The 18769-nt window shown below is 44.1% G+C and overlaps 1 protein-coding gene across 1 annotated transcript in view; it reads left to right on the top strand.

The window, feature by feature from the left end:
* The window catches only part of LAMB1 (laminin subunit beta 1), a 74318-nt gene that overhangs the window by 30080 nt on the left and 25469 nt on the right, over nucleotides 1–18769 (top strand). Inside the window, exons 14-22 of the mRNA XM_043871597.1 lie at nucleotides 7796–7931; nucleotides 9204–9362; nucleotides 10670–10797; nucleotides 11009–11132; nucleotides 11563–11767; nucleotides 12394–12537; nucleotides 12750–12981; nucleotides 15712–15875; nucleotides 17212–17436. Of these exons, the coding sequence (XP_043727532.1) occupies nucleotides 7796–7931; nucleotides 9204–9362; nucleotides 10670–10797; nucleotides 11009–11132; nucleotides 11563–11767; nucleotides 12394–12537; nucleotides 12750–12981; nucleotides 15712–15875; nucleotides 17212–17436 (1517 nt within the window). The remainder of the gene's footprint in view (nucleotides 1–7795; nucleotides 7932–9203; nucleotides 9363–10669; nucleotides 10798–11008; nucleotides 11133–11562; nucleotides 11768–12393; nucleotides 12538–12749; nucleotides 12982–15711; nucleotides 15876–17211; nucleotides 17437–18769) is intronic.

The following is an 18769-nucleotide window of genomic DNA, read 5'->3' as shown; positions in this document are numbered from 1 at the left end:
GGAGGAAGCGAGGATAATTCTATAAAAGCGGAAAGGGACCAACTGCTCCCTCTGTTAATGAAATCACTTCTGACTTTCCTTGGTGACTCCCAGAACACATGCTGATACGTCATTCCTTTAGTAACCAACTCCTCAATTCAGAGCTGTCATCACTACGAAAATCCTTCTTCATTAGAAGAAAGCGGCATACTTACTTCTCCAAATTATGTCCTAAACTCAGGAATGTCCTGTGTTCCTTTATGTCCTGTCTCTTCCACACCATGCTTCCTGCCTCTAAATCCACCCACACACAGCCCCTGGCCTACCCTTCCAGTCTCCTGCAAAACTATAAAAACCAGAATGCGCTAGTCAAGAGTTTGTGAAGCAACACATTCCAGGCAAGTTTTGTTTTTGTCTTTTTTATTGGAGTATAGTTGATTCACAGTGTTGAGTTCATTTCTGCTGAACAGTAAAGTGAATCAGTTATACATATATCCTTTACTGAAGCTTTTAAAGCGGGTAATTTGACCTTTCTAGGGTGATGGATGAGATAGCTGCCTTATCTTTTGGCGTCATTGGTGGGGAGAAAAGAAACCTTAAAAAATCCTCTAGTCTTGTGATTCTTCAGTATTTTGTAGTGATCCTGTTAGAAGTTTAGTTATTAGGCTACGTGAGGTCATAGTTGTGGCATGTAGGATCTAGTTCCACAGGGATTGAACCCAGGCCCCCTGCATTGGGAGTGAGGAGTCTTAGCCACTGAACCACCAGGAAAGTCCCTGTAGTGATCCTTTTCAAGGCTTTTCCCCCCACAAGGACTTTAAGAATCTCACAGGGGTGATAGAGGCCCTGCCTTCTAAAGCACTTATTCTTCTAGAATGCTCAGTGCATAGCGTATACTCAGAATTATACTTTCTGAAATTGTTTTGTTACAAGCACTCAAATATCTTCCACCTGACAATATTACTTTGCTCTGCCTCAGACCCGTGTTGAATAAGCATTGATCGAGTCAAAGAATTTGAGAAACAAAAGATTTTTATGATATAAAAATTAAATGCACTCTCCCTGGGAGAGGCAGTCTCTAAATCAATCCCAAACATTCCTTAGTTACTTTGGCCAGGGCCAGAGTAAGTGTAAAGTCATGAAGTGGAAAAAACTTAAATGTTTTTGTTTAATGAGCCAAATGACTTTTGGTAGAACAATAAAAGTGTAGTAATCCATGTCTATTATGTTGACAGCTAGTCTCAACTTTTGAATATTTTAAAGTAAGATCTGATTCGTTTTAATAATGTGACTCAAGCTAGGTTAATGATGTTTTGCCAAGTAGATAACCCGCTTTAATGAATAAATAAGAGTGCATGCTAAGTAAATGCTACTTGCAAATGTTTAAAAACACTGAAAAATATAAATATCTTGGCAGCATCCTTTGTAATTATTTCATCAGTGTAGTTTAGGACTTTGGTATCTGGCTTGAAGCCCACCACTTTTTTGAAGACCTCTCCTTCCGAGGCTTAAGTCCCCCAACCATCCTCTGATGTGGAAACACGTTACTTCTGCATCTGTATTAGCACTGATTCTGCTTTGTTATAGCTGCTTGTATTTAGAAGATCTCTTTGAACAGGGCTTTTGTCTTACCTGTTTTTGCATCTCCTTTTGTCCCCAGCATAGTGATATGTGCTCAGTAAATGAAGAACTGAAATTTATTGTTCTCTGAAACCAGAGCAGAAGTCAGTAGATATTTTCATCAGTGTATTGAATGATCCTGATGTATTAATTAACCCTTTGTTAATTGCTATGGCAGCTGGGCATAGAGAGGTTATAGAACACAGCTCCTACTCTTTAAGAAAGTATTCTATTAGGGGCGGGGATTGGTTGAGGGGGTGGGAAAGCTACTCTGGATAAAATGTATGACGCTGACTGCTCATCACTGTGGAACCAATTATTTGTAATCCAAGTTTTGGATTTTCAGTGTTGAACAGAGGAGTGGTCCTTATGAATGATGCTTTTTGTCCTTTAATGTTTTTCTTTTGCTTAAGTTCTTAGTAGTAAGGTTGAGATTGCACAGTATTTTCCCTGCTCACCACTGTTTAAATGAGTTTTCCTTCTACTAGTCCTTAATTTCTACATTTATGAGAAATCTGTGTTTTTGAGAAATGATCTTTTAAAAAATTTTTATTTATTAACGTATAGTTGATTTACAGTGTTGCATTAATTTCCACTGAACAGTAAAGTGATTCAGTTATATGTGTATATATACATATATATATACACACTCTTTTTCATTTTCTTTTATGGGGTATTATGGTGTATCCCAGGATGCTGAATATAGTTCCCTGGGATACAGTACGACCTTGTTGTTTATCCATTTTATATGTAATAGTTTGCATCTGCTAATCCCAAACTCCCAAAGCATCCCTCCCCTACCACCCTCTCACTTGGCAACCAGAAGTCTATTCTCTATATCTGAGAATCTGTTTCTGTTTCATAGATAGGTTCATTTGTGTCATATTCTAGATTCCACAGGTGATATCATATGATATTTGCTTTTCTGTCTGACTTACTTCACTTAGTATGGTAATCTCTAGGTCCATCCATGTTGCTGCAAATGAGATTATTTCATTCTTTTTATGGTTGAGTAGTATTCCATTGTGTGAATGTGTGTGTGTATATATATATACACCACATCTTTATTCATTCATCTGTCAGTAGATATTTAGGTTATTTCCATGTCTTGGCTATTATGAATAGTGCTGTTCTGATCATGGAGGTGCATATATCTTTTTGAATTATAGTTTGTCCAAGTATATTCCTAGGAGTAGAATTGCTGGATCATATGGCAACTCTATTATAGAATCTCCATACTGTTGTCCATACTGGCTGCACCAATTTCCATTCCTACCAACAGTGTAGGAGGGTTCCCTTTTGAGAAATAACCTTGGCCTTTATCCTTTGAGGAAAAAATAGGGCTTTATTAGGTTTCTGTTGGTGCCATAACAAATTACCACCACCACTTAGTGACCTAAAGCAACATAAATTTATTATCTTACGGTCTGTGTTTCCGCCTGAAGGCTCTGGGGAGGCTCTCCTGCTCACTTGCACTGTTGGCAGAATTCAGTTCCCGTTTTCCTGCTGGCTGTCAGCTGAGGGCCGTTCCCACCTTCTTGAGGCTGCCGGCATTCCTTGACTCATGACCCATTTCTTTCACCTGCACAACCAATGACAATGGGTCAGCTCCTCCCCGTGGGACAGCTCTGGCCTTCTCCTCTGCTTTTAAGGATTCATGTGATTCACTTGGGCCCACCTGGGTAGGTTAATCTCCCATCTAAAGGTCCTTAAGCTTGGTCCCATCAGGAAAGTCTTTTGCACCACATGAGGTAGCATATCCATGGAGTCCAGGGGTGAGGACATGGAGGACATGGACATCTTTGGGTGCCATTATTCTGCCTGCCACAGGCCCTGGTTTATTCTGTTTTATGTCATTATTCTACCTAACTGGCCCAATGAATTGCATCTGTATCTAGTTGCAGAAAAATTGGTGAAGGGAACTTGTATAATTATCAAGTGTATATTTCTATCTGAAAGGATTTTTGCCTGAACACAGGAAAGAACAATGACACATAATAATTCTTTGTCTCCACTCTGGAGGAGGTGATATTTGGGCTTCCAATGAAGGCACAGATGGGGTGAGTGCGGCGTGGTCAAGACCTGGTCTGACCTTGACCGTGTCTGCTCCCGTTCCTCCACTACTCCTCTTGGCTTCCGTCCTCCTGTCTTCTCTGGGCCACCTCTGTCCTGGCGTCCCCTCAGCTCCTCACTCAGATGAGCATTGTCTTTGCTTTTAGCTCTGGGTGGGCACTTCCTGCATTTTATTTTGCTATATTGGTCAATAGCTCTTTTTTGTTTATACCGCCAATTAGATTGGAAGAAGGTCAGGGACAACTTTTTCTCCCCTTTTTCTTTCTCTGTTTCATTTTGAGGGAAATAATGGACTTTACAAGGAAGGAAGGATTGGTTCAGAAGAGAACTGACAGGGGCTTTCCCGGTGGTCCAGTGGTTAAAACTCCATGCTTCCATAGCAGGGGGCTCCGGTTGATCCCTGTTCGGGGAACTAAATCCCACATGCTGCACAGTGAGCCAAAAAGAGAGAGAGCTGACAATGAACTGAAAGGGGAGGGTAGCAACACCAGGAGGCACGGCTGCCAGGGCTAATATTTGCTCAGTAAACATTTATAAAAGAGTATGAGGTAAATCTATTGCTGATTCATGTCAATGTATGACAAAACCAACTGAAAAAATAAATAAATTAATTAAAAAAAAAAAAAAGAGTATGAGGAGTGTGACTTGGCTAAAGCCAGGGACGGGCACCGGGAAGAAAAGCAGTTGTTTTCAGAGGAGAGGCTGTAGAGGCTGCTGGAAGCCAGGTAGAGACTCCATGACTTGGAAGAAGAAGAAACAGTGGTAGGGTTTTGTGTTGGGGGCTTTTGTGAAGTGATGAAGGTGGGGCTCTGGGAAGACTGGTTTGGCTGCGTAAAAGGATGGACTGGGCGGGGGAGAGAAAGGAGCTGGAGAGATCAACTTGGGAGGTGAATAGTGACAGGTGTGGAACATAGGGCGCTAGGGTAGCCACAGTGACGAGAGGAAATGACTGAGTCGAGAACCATCTTGAAGTAACAGGTGTCGTATTAAGGATAAAGGAAAGGGAAGATTATGTCTCGCCTACATCAGAAATTTTTTTTAATTGAAATACAGTTGATTTACAGTATTGTGTTAATTTGTGCTGTATAGCAAAGTGATTGTTATACTACATGCATACATACATAGTCATTTTCATTATGATTTATCACGGAATATTGAATCTAGTTCCCTTTTCTATACAGTAAGACTTTGTTGTTTATCCATTCATGGAACAGTTTGCATCTACTGCCTGCAAATTCCCAATCCATCCCACCCCACCCCACCTCCCCTTGATAACCGTAAGTCTGTTCAACAACAGAGGAATTTTAAATCTGCTGATAGAAATAGCAGAGCTGAAGGTAGATCAGTGTGTGAGGTGACAAATAGTTTGGGACAATATGAATTAGAGGTGACAACTGGACAGTCATGGAAATGCCCCATGCATGACTAAAGGTGTACAACCAGAGCAGCGTTCTGAGGAGGTGCGGGCCACCGGCACGGGGCAGATAAAGCCTGTGGTGAATGAGTTCAGCAAAGGAGTGGGAGCCACACCTACTGCTGACAAGAGGTCAAGGGTACAGACGCGGGCGTGTGGCTGCGGGGCTGACATGAGGGGGATTCCCTTCACAAGGTCAGGTCCTCATGAGTTGTTTCTTCTTTAGAATTGTGCTGCAGGAGTGTGCCCACCTCTCTATCCTTACCTTCATTTGCTTGTTCTCTAGTGACATTGAAAGGGTTTGTGTGTTTTCTTCTTGGGTGGCTCATATTTGAGACATTTGTTCCCTCAGTAAACATCTGCTGGGAGGAAGGGATTTTCTTTTGTCCCTCTGATGTCATGTCTGATGCCTGAATTTTGGAAAATGCGTGTTGTTGGTTGGGTTATGTTGAAAGAGGGTTAGATTCTAATTGGAGCAAGCTTTCTTCCTCTCTGGGAATAGATTTAAAGTAACAATTCCAAATCGCATCTTGATTTTAATGAAGTAAAGATGGATCCATGTAATTCAGGGTTGTTTTTTCTTTTCTTTTGTTTTTTTATTGAAGTATATTTGAGTTACAATGTTTTAGGTGTACTGCAAAATGATCCATATATATATATGTATATATATATATATATACACACACATACATATATATATATTCTGTTTCAGATTCTTTTCCATTATAGGTTATTACAAGATAGTGAATATAGTTCCCTGTGCTATAGGTTCTTGTGGTTTACCTATTTTATATATAGTAGTGTGTATCTGTTGATCCCAGACTCCTAATTTATCCCTTCCCCTCCTTTTTCCCCTTTGGTGATCATAAGTTTGCTTTCTGTGTAATTCAGTTTTATCTTGTACACAAAATCCTGTTACCAGGGAAAAGACAGACAAACATAGGCTGAGGACAAAATGAGTATGTTACAATTGAGGCCTTTATTACCTAAATAATGACCAATAACACAAAAGCACTGTTTCCATTAAATAGTATTTTTCTTTTTTAAATTCAGAGCACCTGTCTTTCATGCATTTATTTCTTGAACCAATGTTTGGGTGTGCCTGTGTGTTGAGCACTGGGCCAGCTGGCGGGTCGGGCAGGGTAACTGAGGTGAGTCAGGCACAGTCCAGGCCTTCAAGGAGTTTCCTGTCAACTCAGGGGTTAGGTAGGTCTATAAATAATTGTACAACAAGAGAGAAAGTAATAAATGTCTTAGTACAGAGCACAAACAGTTGAGGCCTCAGAAAGCACCATTTGAGAACAGTGGAGGGAGGGAACCAAACAAGCCTTCATGAAAGGATGATGGTTGAAAAATTAGGAGAATTTGAAGACACAGTGCCTCAAATGTAATGAACCCTACTTCATGACCAGCTTAGTTGTTGAAGTGGTAAATATATGGTTTCTCCTGCAAGGAGGTGATGGCATGAAGGAGAAGGTGGTTCCTTCTATGGGATGGGGAGTGATAGTCAGGAAACATGATGCGTGAGCTGAATCTTGAGAGAAGAATGGGTGGATCTTTGCTGGGCAAATGAGGGAGCAGGACATGCCAGGCTGCAGGAACAGCAGAAACAGTGGGTAGGGTCATGCGTCCCCCAGTGCCCTGGAGAAGCTCAGTCCCTCAGTGTGGTGGGAGAGGTGAGGAGAAGCCAGAAAGGTAGAGAAGGGTCAGACTGGGGGCAGGGTCAGCGGGGCCTGGTGACTGCCCCAAGGCCATCGTGCCTGGAAGTGTTACGGTCAGTGCATCTCAGAAAGGTCATTTGGGCAGCTCTGGGGAAGGTGGAAGTTCTGGTTGAAAGTTGGAAGACTGGCAATAAGGATACCAATTAGAAGACTTTAACTGCTTTTACCATGAATGAGAGAGGGAAGAAAGGCATAGCCTAGTCAGTGGGAAGTGGGGAGAGACACCCAAGATGCTAGGAGGGGCTATCACAGAATTTGGCCCTTGATTGGCTACAAAGAGGGAATCTAGAGAATACCTTCTGGTTTCTGACATGGCTGCTGCCGTGGGGGGTGGTGTCTTCTCCCAAGGCAGGGGTTGGGTGCTGCCCTCCTGGATCCGTGATTAGCCTCTGGGACCACTAAGTAGGAGCTGTCCTTCTGAGAGTTGGATATTTAGATGTCAGGCCCAGGAAAGGGGTTGTATTTGCCAAAGACAGAAGACACCAATGCAAGAACATATGTGACAGCTACAGAGACACTGCCATGGCGCATATGGAGCAGGGTAGAGAACAGGGGAGATAAAACCGAAAGGCTTTACTGAGACCTTTCATCCTCAGGTGCTATGCTTGGTCGCTCAGTCGTATCCAACTCTTTGTGACCCCATGGACTATAGCCCACCAGGCTCCTCTGTCCTTGGGGATTCTCCAGGCAAGAAGACTGGAGTAGGTTGCCATGCCCTCCTCCAAGGGATCTTCCTAACCCAGGGATCAGACCCAGGTCTCCCGCGTTGCAGGCAGATTCTTTACCATCTGAACCACCAGGGAAGCTCAGGAGTTTGGGATTAATTTGTAGGCAATGTTTTTTCCATGTACTTACTTTCAGAATGGGGTAAGAATACCCTCCTGAGTATTTCACCCCATTTACCGTTTAGTGGCAAACATGGATCTGCTTCCATGGGCTCACTGATGGATGTGGTGAGCACTGCTGACCCTCTCTGCTTCCTTGCCAGTTGCTCTGCGGAGTCGGGCCAGTGCCTGTGCCGACCCCACATGATCGGACGTCAGTGCAGCGAAGTGGAATCTGGCTACTACTTCACCACCTTGGATCACTACATCTACGAAGCAGAAGAAGCCAATTTTGGGCCTGTAAGTAGGGCTGTGCTTGTCAGGTGGGTAAAGTGGTGGTCGGGGGGGGGTGGGCAGTAATGTGATATACACGTTTCGTAAAGAGACTAGGTAAGGAGCATCTTATCAGTGAGCATGAAGCAAGGATCAGGACCAGGCCTTCTTGAGAACAGTCCTATTTAAAACTAGGTAATTCCATCACTCAGAAAGACTTCAAAACATTCAGTAATAAGGCTATTGGTGTTTTTAAGGGAGTTGGTTTTTTGTTTTTTCTATTCTCTACTGACACTCCAAAGTTATTGAGCTGGTATAGTTAACATTCAGAGTATATTGTTTCCGTTTTCTGTTGCTGTATAACAGCTATCCCAAAAGTTAGTGGCTTAAAATACATGTCTGGCACATCAGCTGGGGTGGCAGAAACAGCTGAAGGTTGGCTAAGCACCGTTCTCCAAACAGCTGTCTTGAGCTTCTTCACAGCATGAAGAGTAGTGAGACTTCTTCCATGGCATCTGGCTTCCGAGAAGGAGGAAACAGAAGCTGCCAGGTCTCTTAAGGTCTGGGCTAAGAAGACCCAGAAGGTCATTTTTTTTTTTCACATTTTGCTGGTCACAAGTCACAAGGCCAGACCAGATTCGACGGCAGGAGAACATAGTTCCTCTAGATGGTGAAGCCTCACACACGTTCATTGTAGGTGATGACACACTTCATCTTTGGAGGTGACTATGACTAATCACAGGTATTGCATGTAATCCTGTGCACACACTCAAAGTCACCCTTGAGTTAAGCAACTCACATTTATTCATTCTCAATCTCAGTGACCATCAGAATTCCCTCATCAGTAGTGAACATTCATGACTGTATCAGATTTCCTCATTTGTACCTGGAGCTTGAAAGAAATGCCAATGAAGATGACAGAAGTACACCCATAGATATTGGGCTAGTCTTGTAGAAATGCAGGACATACCTGGTCACTCCTAGGCTTGCTCATAACAGCATTTGGGATGTTCTCCTTCCTTCCTTCATGCCCATTCCCCTGGTTGTATCATAGAAGGTATATCCTAAGCCTTAATCCTGTCTCCATGTCTCAAGAGTACCTCAACCTAAAAACTAAAAAGAAAACAATTGCCTGTTTATATTCCAAAAAATTATAGAATCTACTGGGAAAATGTGGCTGCAAAAAAAAATAGGTTTCATATCTACAGTTTTGGACCTTTGGGTGCCTTCAGATTTCTTTGACTATTAACATCAAATTCCATTTCAAGTAAAGTATCACTCCTGTCCCCTTGTCCTTAGGGGGTCAGCATAGTGGAACGGCAGTATATCCAGGACCGGATTCCTTCCTGGACTGGAGCAGGCTTTGTCCGAGTGCCTGAAGGGGCTTACTTGGAGTTCTTCATCGACAACATACCATATTCTATGGAGTATGACATCCTAATTCGCTATGAACCACAGGTAACCCCTCAGTGGACTAATGGGGTTGAGGGATATTGGTAAAAGTTTTTCTTCTAATGGACACTGTGTTTTTGTGAGATGTGCAGGCTGCCTTGGAATAGAGGAACCTCTCTTACTTTCTATCTTCCTCGAAAGTAAAAATGTACGTTTTTCTTGAATTCAGTTTCACAAACATTTAGTGATCTCTTTGTTAAGCACGTAGGCTCGCTGAGAACTGAGGTGGTGACCAGAGCGTGCCCTGTCCTCCTCTTGCCCTCGTGGCCTGCCCTGCCTGGGGGCGGACACGTGTCCCTAACTGGCATCAAAGGTGGAAAGTGTAAGAGCAGAGACACAAGCAGGGCTGCAAGAGGAGAGGTTCATACCAGCCAGACTGACCAGGGGCTGCCAAGATGTTTCCTAAAGGGTCAGTTGCAGGTCCTAAGATGGAGACAGAATTTTGGCACAAGCAGAAGTGAGGAATAGCAGGAGCAGCAGACAGGGGGTGGTTGGAGTGTCCTTCACATAGTCGGGTAAGGGTGGTTGGAGATGTTGTTAGGAGAAATGCTGGGATCAATAAATGAACTTGGAGTCTATATTAACAGGAAGCTTTTGAAGGGTTTTGGGCAGGGGATTGTCATTATCTAAGCTGTGGGTTTGGGTTTTGTTTTTTTTTTTTTTATCTTATTTTTTGCTTTTAAGTCAGAAAGATAATTATATGATACCATTTATGTGTGGAATCTAAAATATGGCACAAATGAACTTATTTATGCAACAGAAATAGACTCACAGACAGAGAAAACAAATTTATGATTACCAAAGGGGCAAGGGAGGAGGGATAAATTGGGAGTTTTGGATTAACAGAGGCACACTGCTATATATGGAACACTGAAACAATTAGGACCTACCATATAACACAGGGAACTATATTCAATATCTTGTAATAACCTGTAACAGAAAATAATCTGACAAAATAGATATGTGTGTATGTATAACTGAATCTCTTTGTCGTATCCCTGAAACTAACACAGCATTGTAAATCAACTATACTTTAATAAAAGATAATAATAATAAGGTGCGTTTTAAGGTGGATGGAAAGGGATATTGGGAGAGGCAAGGAGAGCTGTGGGAGGCTGTTTCAGTGTCCAGGTGAGAAGAGATTTGGGCTAGAACTGGGGTAACAGCCAAGAGAATGGTAAGAGGAAAGGGAAATGCAAGCGAGTGTTTCCCATTTAAACTTGGCAAAAGATAGGTGGATGGAGACTTCCAAACAAACAGGCCCCAGCCGGCCAGCTCGAATCGTCCTTCTGATCCTCTGCTTCTTGCTCTAGCTCCCTGACCACTGGGAGAAAGCTGTCATCACGGTGCAGCGGCCCGGCAAGATTCCAAGCAGCAGCCGGTGTGGAAACACTGTTCCCGATGATGACAACCAGGTGGTGTCCCTGTCACCTGGCTCCAGGTCAGTGTGGCTGTGGTTTGCAGCTCAGCAGATCCAACACACAAATTAATTATTTTGCTGATGTCTCAGCTTGTGAGTTGTACAGTAACCATTTCAGAGCCAAAACCAGATACAGACTGTTCCTTCCTTCGGGATCTACGGGGAGCTTTGATAGATTGGATGCTTAAAGGTTGACCTTTGGTTGTTATCTTTCTTTTCTGTTTCGGGGCAGGTACGTGGTCCTCCCCCGTCCCGTGTGCTTCGAGAAGGGTGTGAACTACACAGTGCGGTTAGAACTGCCCCAGTACACCTCCTCGGACAGCGGTGTGGACAGCCCTTACACCCTGATTGATTCCGTAAGTGGAGGTCATTTCCGATGCGAGCAGGGAGGACTGGGCAGACAACATGCGTCTGCTTCCCTAAAGGGCTTTGTGGAGGATAATGCTGAGAGGTGAGGCAGAGTCTTTCCTGCCTCCAAGGTTACTTTGCTTGTTTACTTTAATAAAACTCCACCCTCTGGAAGAATCTACTCAAGCTGATCCTTCCTAAAAATAGGAAGTGTCTGAACAATGACATTTCAAAACCCATCAAACTATCTATACTTTTTCTGGCAAGAATGTTTTAAGAATGAGAAGATTTCCACTTGACACCATGAGTCTGGGTTTTTTATTTCTTTTTCTTTTCAAGAGTCAAAGAAGCACTTGGGGTTTTTATGTGTTGATTTGTGTTAATTGGTGACCCCAGGCAGCCACCTAAGAACAGTGTGTTCTTCTGGTTTCTTCCTAGCTTGTTCTCATGCCATTCTGTAAGTCACTGGACATCTTCACCGTGGGAGGCTCAGGAGACGGGGTGGTCACCAACAGCGCCTGGGAAACCTTTCAGAGATACCGATGTCTGGAGAACAGCAGGAGCGTTGTGAAGACGCCAATGACTGATGTTTGCAGAAACATCATCTTTAGCATTTCTGCCCTGTTGCACCAGACAGGCCTGGGTAGGTATCACTGCTGCTGCTTCTGCCCCTTCTTTCTCAGAAGCTCCGAGGACACTTGGCATCATGAGATACATTGGCAGGCATGTCCAATGGTTCTGTTAGGCATACAGCACAAAGGAAAGAGTCTCAACTGCAGTTTATGTTTGTTTTTTTAAGAGTGTGTTAGTGATAAAGCACCTCTGACAGTGGACTCAGTCATCAAGAAATACACAAAGAAGAGGGGACAAGGGAAAGGTCCCTGAGACTTGCCATATGCAGGGCAGGAAGTTGGAATGAAATCAGAGGAGCGTCCCATAACTGAAATTGATGTTTTGGTCACTGGCCTTTTGTTGAAGGTCCTATGATATTTGAGCTTTGAAGGCAAAGAGAGAAAACATTAGTGACCTCCTTCCTAGAAAAACTGCTTTTACCTGTCAACTTGCTCCTGCTGCTTCCCTCACACCCATCTGAGGGAAGATAAATGCTTTAAATGGGAATTCTGAATGAGCCGAGGTACCCATGAGGGGTCAGGGAAGAACCTGAGGAAAAGGACAGGCCAGTGCAGAACTGGGTGGGATGTGCTGGGCTTATCGCCGCGGCAGGCGTGGCTGCCCTGGGTCATGGGCTCTTGCCTGTCTTCCCTGCAGCTTGTGAGTGCGACCCTCAGGGCTCCTTAAGTTCCGTCTGCGACCCCAACGGAGGCCAGTGTCAGTGCCGGCCAAACGTGGTGGGAAGAAGGTGTGACAGATGTGCTCCTGGCACCTTTGGCTTTGGGCCCAGCGGATGCAAACGTAAGTTGATCAGAAGAACTGTAACGTATTCATTAACATCATAAGTCATGCAGTGTGTGTTCCGTAGCTTCAGAAGGCGTGCTGCACTCCGGAAATTGATCACAGAGGCCCATGAGCGTTTTACACTGAAGGGAAGGGGCCAGCCTGAATAAGAGATGTATTTGCATTTAACAAGTTTCTCAACGTAGTCCCTTGGTTGCCTGTTTCTTCAGCTTGTGAGTGCCATCTGCAAGGATCTGTCAATGCTTTCTGCGACCCCATCACTGGCCAGTGCCACTGCTTCCAGGGGGTGTACGCAAGGCAGTGTGACCGCTGCTTACCCGGGTTCTGGGGCTTTCCAAGCTGCCAGCCCTGCCAGTGCAATGGCCACGCCGATGACTGCGACTCGGTGACGGGGGAGTGCTTGAGCTGCCAGGACTTCACCACAGGGCATAACTGTGAGAGGTATGTGCCGCCTCTTGAAAGAGAACAAGGTTGTTTTTGAGTGAGCAAGCAGCATTTCAGACAAACCACAGAATGAATCTCTGCCAGGCTCCAGGTTGCTCGTTCATTTCTAATCACCTTGGTGTTTTCTAGGAACTCATTCATTTATCCAGTACAGATTTAGTTTACACCTTCTGTGTGCCAGGCATTGTTTGAGGGCAGGGGGAGATACAGCAGAGAACAAAACCGGCAGGAATCTGCCCTCTTGAAGAGTCCTTCTAGGCTGTACAGAAATCATCTCTCTGGCTCGGCCGATTCTGGCCTAGGGTGAGAGTTGTGAAATGTTAATTCCTAATTTGGGTCAAAGTAGAAACCAAATCCAAATGGGGATTAGCCACTTTAATAGCTTTGTTGATCGCAACATTTTATGCAGCTAGTGTTTCCAGGAGCCCACATAAAATGTGCACAAGCAGATCTGTTCTCCTGTTAGCAGATGTTAATTGAACAATTATTATGGATGTAGTGCAGTGCACCAGCGATAGGAAGAACGGGACATAGAATGTGCCTCTAATCACATTACAGCCCAGCTCAGTAGGTAAGAAACAGTCTGTATGAAAAAATTACATCCTGACTTACATCATTCATTACTAATTTAAAAAGGCAGACATGCTCTTAGAATCTGCTGTTTTGGGAATACTAGTCTCCACCTTTCAAGTCAATAAACCTCTCCTGATATCCACACTCTGTGGGACTTTTGTTTTTAAAAGAATATTCAGCAAATGCTTCAGTCAGTGCAAAAGTTGCCCATCAGATGAAAGAAGTTTTTAGTGAAAATTGAATATGTGATTACAGCATGAGGATGTGCAAGGCAGCAAATCCATGGCTCTTGGTTGTATGCTGGATGGTATTCAAGAATTTGGAGAGTTCAGTGACTGCTCAGAGTAAAAGTCAAGTGTTTCCAATTGCAAGATTGTGCTGTAGAAAGACAGGAGGCAGTTATACAAGATTGAAAGGAAGAAATTAATGTATTGGTGTCATTTTTTGTTTTCTGCATTTGAGTTTTCATTACCATTGTTTCAGTGGACATGGAGAATAAATTCAAGACAGAGAGATGAGAAAACCAGATGAAAAGGGTGAAGAAGGTGGGGAACACCGGTCAGCAGAGGTGGTTGTCCACAAGGCCGATGTGAAATCATATTTCTAAAGCATTCTTATTGCTTGAAGGAGAACTCAGGATGTAGGAGGAGGAAGGGTTTTCAGCCCTAGTTTGGATGACAGAATTTCCCTGAAGTATTTCAGATGCTGCTATTTAGTTTGAGCTGGTTTCCCATTCTCTTCCTCTTCTTGAGATGATCAACTCCAGTCCTGTGACTTTAAGAAACTCTAGACTCAGATTACTGCCAAGGGGGTTAGAGAAGGAGGAGGCAGGAAGTGAACACTCAGTTTCTATCATGATATGTTTGGACGTATTGTACCTAGAAAAGCCTCATAGGAAATTTTTTCAAACTGTTGCACAGAATTGCTTCATTCCTGTTGATTTTCCAGCATGTAATTGGGACATAAGTTCTTGTAATGTGTCTGTGTCTAATTAAATAGAAGGTTAATGCCCTCTGAACAACTTTCCCCTTCTATTTCTTCATCCTTCCCCACTCCCCATTTAAAATAATCCTCTGCCTCAAAAAGAGAAAAAAGAAAAACAAAGTGAATAAGAAGTTCCAGGCCCAGTTCTGCTCCTGACCTGCTCTATCTTGGGTGATTTAGCTCACCTCTCTGAGTATCCAACTTTAGTTATCCTACTATAACTGCTCAGTGACTGCTCAGAGTAAAAGTCAAGTGTTTCCAATTGCAAGATTGTGCTGTAGAAAGACAGGAGGCACTGTCACTGAGCAGTTATAGTAGGATAACTAAGTTGGATTAGATGATATCCAAACTTCCTTCAAGCTCCAATGCTATAGGAATTTTTAAAAGTAATCTAATTACCAGTCATGTTGAAAAGCACCTTGGCATACTGAAAGAATTCCTTGCTGAAAGTTGGGAGGCTGAATCCAAATCGTGGCTTATTACTAACTATTCGTTTGAGCTTTGCAAATCATTTCAGCTCCATGGCTGCCTTATCTGTAAGGCAGGGAGGTGGGACCTGTTGGGTCTGGGAACTGATACATACCACCTCTCATCCCCGAGAGCCAGACACGAGGGGCATGCACCTGGAGAGCATCGTTATCTACTTTTCACTGGTAAAGGCTGGATTGTCGAACACGCCACCGTGGGCTTACTGACGCATCGCCCCTCCCAGGCATGGGCAGAGACCAACAACCACAAGCTCTCTTTCCCCCCAACTCCTTAATGCACAGAAGTTGCTGCTGACCAGAATGCCCAGGACAGGCAGCTGTTAGAAGATAGCACGCACCTGGGGAGAGGTACCTCTTTAGGGAGGAGTGCGTGAGTGCTCAGGTGAGGCCGGGGTGTAACTCTAATGCAGTGGTCCTGCTGTGGCATCCCCAGACCAGTGGCAGCAGCGTCACCTCCTAAATCAGGAGAGGGGACCCAGCAATCTGTGTTTAAAAGCCCTCCAGGGAATTCTGATTGAAAGTAGTGTTTAAGCCACTGCTCTACTGGAAAGTCCTTCATGTGGAAACATGAGGAATCAGGAATGATGTTCCTAAACAGAGAACATGGTTTCTTAGACTTTCTCTTGCAACATATTTCTTATCACTGTGGTTCATGACCTTCTCTCTCCTGCAACTGATACAGGTGCTTGGCTGGTTACTATGGAAACCCCATCATTGGGTCAGGAGACCACTGCCGCCCTTGTCCTTGCCCAGATGGTCCCGAGAGCGGACGCCAGTTTGCCAGTAGCTGCTATCAAGACCCTGTTACTTTACAGCTTGCCTGTGTCTGTAATCCTGGATACATTGGTAAGTGATGTGCAAACTCTCAGAGGAAAAGATGTGTCTTCATGAGGTTAGTGGTTAAGAAAGAAGAAAAGCTGAAGAGTGAGCCGATTTAGTTGCTTTTTTTAAAAAAATCTTTATTTAAAAGTGAAGGGAATCTGAAATATAGAAGATGTTCTTTTCCTGTTTGGTATGTGGGACAGTCTCTATTCTCATGTCTCTGATAAAAATGTTATAATACCGAGCACAATAACAAGTTCATTTAAAGTCCCTGTGAAGCCTAATGTTCCTAGCCAGTTCTGTTCCTAACCAGTAGAAAGATTAATGTATATTTCACTTCTTCCTTCCCTTATCTAACGCCTCGTAGGATAGTCTCAAAAAGTAAAGTAGCCAAATAGTGGGCAGAATGAAGAAAAGAATACCATCTACGAGCCCCAGACAACAGAATCGATCAAAGCTAGAAGTTTTCTTCATTATTTGCTGTACTCACATTATCTGCCAGCATTCATGCAGGGTAGCAAGTTGTACATACAGACTCCCTTTATTTCATCCTTGATACCACTGTTTCAGATACTCCTTATGCTTATACATAGCTCAGCCAATTTGCACTTTTTAGGGTTTTTTTTTTTTAGTTTATTGACTTATAGTTGATCTACGATGTTGTTTATTTCCACACTGCAACAGAGTGACTCAGTTGTACATATATTTATCCGTTTTCCTGTTCTTTTCCATGTGGTTTATCCCAAGGTATTGAATATAGTTCCCTGTGCTATTCAGTAGGAACTTGTTTACTCTTCAAAATCTCTTAAGAAGGGAAAGTGGAAGAATGAAAAAAAAAAAATAAAAAAATAAAAAAACAAAAAACTAAATAAAAAAAAAAAAAGAAATAAAAAAGAAAAAAAAAAACAACAAAAAAAAAAAAAGAGGGGAAAGTGGTCATCACAAAGGGCCCCATTTTTCAGGTTGCTCAGTGAGGAGCCAGAGTTTTTCAATGAATATAATCCCTGGGTCAAGATTTAACATCAAGCTAAGCTTTTTGCTGTGAAACCATTATTTCGCTCCTGATGTGTCCATCCCTGTGGAATGAGGAGCTGAGTCCATGGGTTGGAGCTCTCCTAAGTGCCCCTCCCCGACCATGACCGCAGAGAGCCAAGGCTGAAGCGCCATCGCTGCAAAGAGGCTGCTGCCTTTCATGACTGACAGCCCGTTCCCTGAAAGCGTGGCCAGCCTTGGCCCAGTAACTAGCGCCCTGGGGATCGAGGCACCGCCTGGGTGGGCTCTCTGGTTGGCAGGAATGTCGGGGGACCAGATCTTGCAGACAGCAAGCCAAAGGCCCCACGCTGGTTTTATTGGACAACAGGCTCCAGATGCGACGAGTGTGCCTCAGGCTTCTTTGGCAATCCCTCAGATGTGGGGGGGACATGTCAGCCTTGCCATTGTCACCACAACATCGACACAGCGGACCCGGAAGCCTGCGACAAGGAGACCGGGAGGTGCCTCAAGTGCTTATACCACACGGAGGGGGAGCGCTGCCAGCTCTGCCGCTTTGGATACTATGGCGACGCGCTCCACCAGGACTGCCGCAGTAAGATGCACGCGCCCTCTGCCCCAGCCTTAGAGTGGCTCCCACTCTCCTGCTCCTCCTCCCCTGCCTCCTCCTTGGGGGATTTTATTCTTAGGGGATTTATCTCATCTGTGTTAGTCGTTCAGTTCCTGTCTGACTCTTTGTGACCCCTTGGACTGTATGTAGCCCAGCAGGCTCCTCTGTCCATGGAATTCTCCAGGCAAGAGTACTGGAGTGGGTTTGCCATGCCCTTGTCCAGGGGATCTTCCCGACCCAGGGATCAAACCCATGTCTCCTGCATTGCAGGCAGATTCTTTACTGACTGAGCTACCAGGGAAGCCCATTATCTCATCAGGTAAAACACTTCTTCAGAAAGAGAAAATTTCACTACCCACATGAGAAAGATAAGGATGATTTTTTTTTTTTAGCCTCGTTCCTGGCACTGTTGAGCTGTGGCTCAGCACCCGAGAAGGAACCAAAAGCTGTGCCACTGTCCCCATGATAAATGCCATCGATAGAGTGGATTGATTTTTTTTTTTAATTGAAAACAATTTTATTAAAATAAGCACAGTTATACTCTGGTTTCTCTTCAGATTGTATAAATCTTTCGCCTTTTAAAATAAGCACAGTGCATCCTTGCATTGCACAAACATCTGACATACGCAGGTCGATTTTCTTAGGTAACTAAGCAGCTCAGCTGTCTGAGGCTGGGTATGCCTTTGTGCTCACCAGCAGCTGGCACCACAAGCCTCAGACCAGGGTGGCCGGGCAGCCTCTGGGCTGGCTCCACAGCAGGCGCAGAGCTCCTCACTGCCCCAGACCTGCACTGCCCTCCACACCAGGCCCCAGGGAGGAGGCAGCAGACACAGTGTCTCCACAAGTCTAGAGTGGATTGATTTTCTGTTCTGCCCGTGGACTTGTTGATGGGCTGAGACTTCTGCATCCTAAATACACACTTTGGTCTACCCTTTTGTCAGTGATGGATAGAGGCTTCCAGCTTAGGAAAAGAAAGAAGTAACATCTCTGAAGTATCTCTTTCAGAACTCATTATTTCTCTCTTATCGCGAGATCAGCCAGCATTTCCTGCTGCGGCTGCATGGCCCCCAGGCCCCTGTCTTTGTTGATACAAACACGGAATGTTGCGGAATGTTGAGGACTAGCAGGACTGGATTCCTTCAAGCCTTCCTAATTTAAAGGGCTTTACCTGCCATGGCTCACACAGCCATGACTGCTGTTTCCTGCCAAGAGTTTGAAATCATTAGGTATCTCTGCTCCCACAGCCTGGCTTTTATTTCCAGTTAAATCCTCAATCTTACAGTGATTCACCAGCCACTTATTAAATCAAGTATTTTTG

This window comes from Cervus elaphus, chromosome 18, assembly GCF_910594005.1.
Source record: "Cervus elaphus chromosome 18, mCerEla1.1, whole genome shotgun sequence".
NCBI classification, from domain to species: domain Eukaryota; kingdom Metazoa; phylum Chordata; class Mammalia; order Artiodactyla; family Cervidae; genus Cervus; species Cervus elaphus.
The sequence above is the reverse complement of the archived record's forward strand: the minus strand, read 5'-3'. Positions and strand labels throughout refer to the sequence as shown.